At 36.7% G+C, this 2,665-nt stretch overlaps 1 protein-coding gene across 1 annotated transcript; it reads right to left on the bottom strand.

Moving 5' to 3' along the window:
* Positions 1-231: 231 nt before the first annotated feature.
* On the bottom strand, positions 232-615 carry LOC150105794 (thiol S-methyltransferase TMT1A-like). Its single transcript, XM_090394563.1, has one exon. It carries the CDS (start codon positions 613-615, stop codon positions 232-234), a length of 384 nt encoding a protein of 127 aa, XP_090250689.1.
* Between the last annotated feature and the right edge of the window lie 2,050 nt (positions 616-2,665).

The following is a 2,665-nucleotide window of genomic DNA, read 5'->3' on the forward strand; positions in this document are numbered from 1 at the left end:
AAATTGTTTAAAATTAATGAATATGTTGGTCTCCAGAGAATGGTTTTACGATTAGGTTAAAAATAATTAAAATACTAGTGGTTTACATTCTTTTTCAGATACGATTTGCCTCTGGAGTAAAAAAAAATATCAATTAACTGTTTACACTTTAAAATATTTATCGGTTAATTTATAATCGCGTTGAAAGCGATTATAAAATAGTTAACAATTGGTTAAATCACATAATTTGATTTATTTTCTTACCGGGACGAGAACTCTTTTGATTTCCTTCAAGCACTGACTGACATCTTTCACAGAACACATGACGTACTTGGCTACTAACACATCGACGCTGTCATCTGGAATTTCAGACATGTTTTCGGCCTCAGCGATTACAACTTTATCGAGTCGAATATGTGGATAATCCTTCACGGTTGTATGAAAATATTTTTCAAAATAAGGGTTCACATCCACTGCAGTTAACAGGGTATTATCAGGGTAGAACTGGAGATTGGCTCCACTTCCAATTCCGATTTCCACTATTTTTAAAGGACCATCCTTTTTCCATGTTAATTGTTCCAAATCAGCCGTAGCAAACAGTTTATTTCGGAGAGGTACTACGTACCTAATTGTCATCGGAATAATCACCATGGAATATACTGCTGCAAACCAACATTTCCTCAGTGGCTTGTATACCACTAACGCTATTACAAAAGGCAATAGAACAGTGCATGCTAATAGCCATGCGAACACAACGTGTAAAAAATTCAAAGGAAGTCAAATCTTCTTTCCATTGAATAAACAACTATAGAGATAGTTTTGAGTCTACGATGTCTCGAATACCTAAACTTTCACACACGTTGCTGGTTTTATACTGAAGTGTACAAAACTGGTTTCGATTAAGTCAGCGCGTGTTACTTTGTTTGATTGCAAGATCACATTTTTTTCCTCATATTAATTGCTCTCTTTTCACGTGAGCAAACTAGAAAAAAGAGAAAAAAACTTCAAGGAAACTTGATTACGTTCTTAGAGGAGATCAGTTTGTTTATTTGATTACACGGTACGAAACTATCAAGGACTGTGAGAAATCTTGATAATCTTAACATTTGAATGTTAAGATTATTAAGATTATTAAATGATTATTATTTATTATTAAATCTTAACATTTGAGTGCGTTCATTGGCGCAACAGACCACGTTGCTTAACTAAAGGTTAATAAGATAAATGAAGCACTTGAGGTTGTTCAAGTTAAAAGTCACCCGCTGAATCATTTAAATCAATAGCATATAGGATATTCTAAATATAAAAAATTTCTTTTAAAAATACCAAGTAGTATAAATGAACAAAAATGAAAAAAAACGCAGTCAAAAAAACAGGATGCAGCTGTTATATTCTCCCCCATAAATCGTCAACCCATAGCCCAACAATGATTACATTTCGCAAAAGGTTTCTGTACAAAGACAGACAAAAAGAATGATTGTGAAAATGGATTAAACAAACAGAAAGTAATACTTCTCTCTTCCGTACATTACGTTTTCCATTCAGGACAACACACTAAGGGTGGTCAGTTTATTAGCTACATTTCCACAATTAATGGGATCACTTGCTTTTTCAGGATAAATATCGCGAGTCCTAACAATGATTATAAAAACGTGGAAAGATATCAATTTTTATTTCATAATATTTATTTAGAAGTTAAGTTGCGTACCATGATTTTCCTTAATTTTTTTAATGTTTAGTTGAATATTCAGGCTTAATATCTTGGAAGTGGGATGGACGGTTGCATTTCCTTTCGGTTCGCCACTTTCAGGAAACTTGTCGATCCATCTCAAGTTGTTTACATGCGGGCAATTGAAGGTATTATGGAAATCTTGGATTTCTTCCAGACATTTCCTGATATTATGTTTCTAAATTTGGTTTTTGATCACCGTGCTGAGTCAACCATTGCGTTATACACGAACTTGAGATCACATTTACGCTGGTACGGGCACCTAGTCAGAATGCCACAAGAGAGGCTCCCTCAGCAGGCCCTCATTGCCAAGCCAGAGGGTGTAGGCCAAGGATTCGCTGGATAGATTATATCCAAAACCTTGGGTGGACATGTTTGGGAATCCCACCAGAACATCTGAGCTTGGTGGCAGAGGATCGTGACCATTGGAAGTTCCTCTTGCAGCTGTTGCCCCCCACAACCCAATTAGGAAGAGTGGGCCTTGAAGAGGTATGTATGTATGTATGTATCACCGTGCTGAGTCAACCATTGCCAATGGTTGACTGAGCACGGTGATTGAATAAATTTAATCGCGTTTCTTTGCTGAAGTAAAACAATAATGCATCACGTCCATGTGTGTGTGTGTGTGTGTGTGTGTGTGTGTGTGTGTGTGTGTGTGTGTGTGTGTGTGTGTGTGTGTGTGTGTGTGTGTGTGTGTGTGTGTGTGTGTGTGTGTGTGTGTGTGTGTGTGTGTTCTTCACTTTTCTTTAAGCGATAAACTAGAGATTCGTAAGAGTGATCCCTGATAATAACCAGCAAATATAGACAAACGAATCTTAGAAGTTAAAGATATCAAGCAGTTTTATAAACTTGGTTTTAATCCTTTTTCCCAAGTAAGCAAACAAACAGGTAAGTCAACCTGCTTCAGGTCTGAGGCAACTCGTGGTACAGGTGGAGTTTGCTCTGATCGCTTTCTCT

This window comes from Typopeltis vanoorti, chromosome 6, assembly GCF_054136105.1.
Source record: "Typopeltis vanoorti isolate ZY-2024b chromosome 6, IOZ_Tvanoo_1.0, whole genome shotgun sequence".
In the NCBI taxonomy this organism is placed as follows: domain Eukaryota; kingdom Metazoa; phylum Arthropoda; class Arachnida; order Uropygi; family Thelyphonidae; genus Typopeltis; species Typopeltis vanoorti.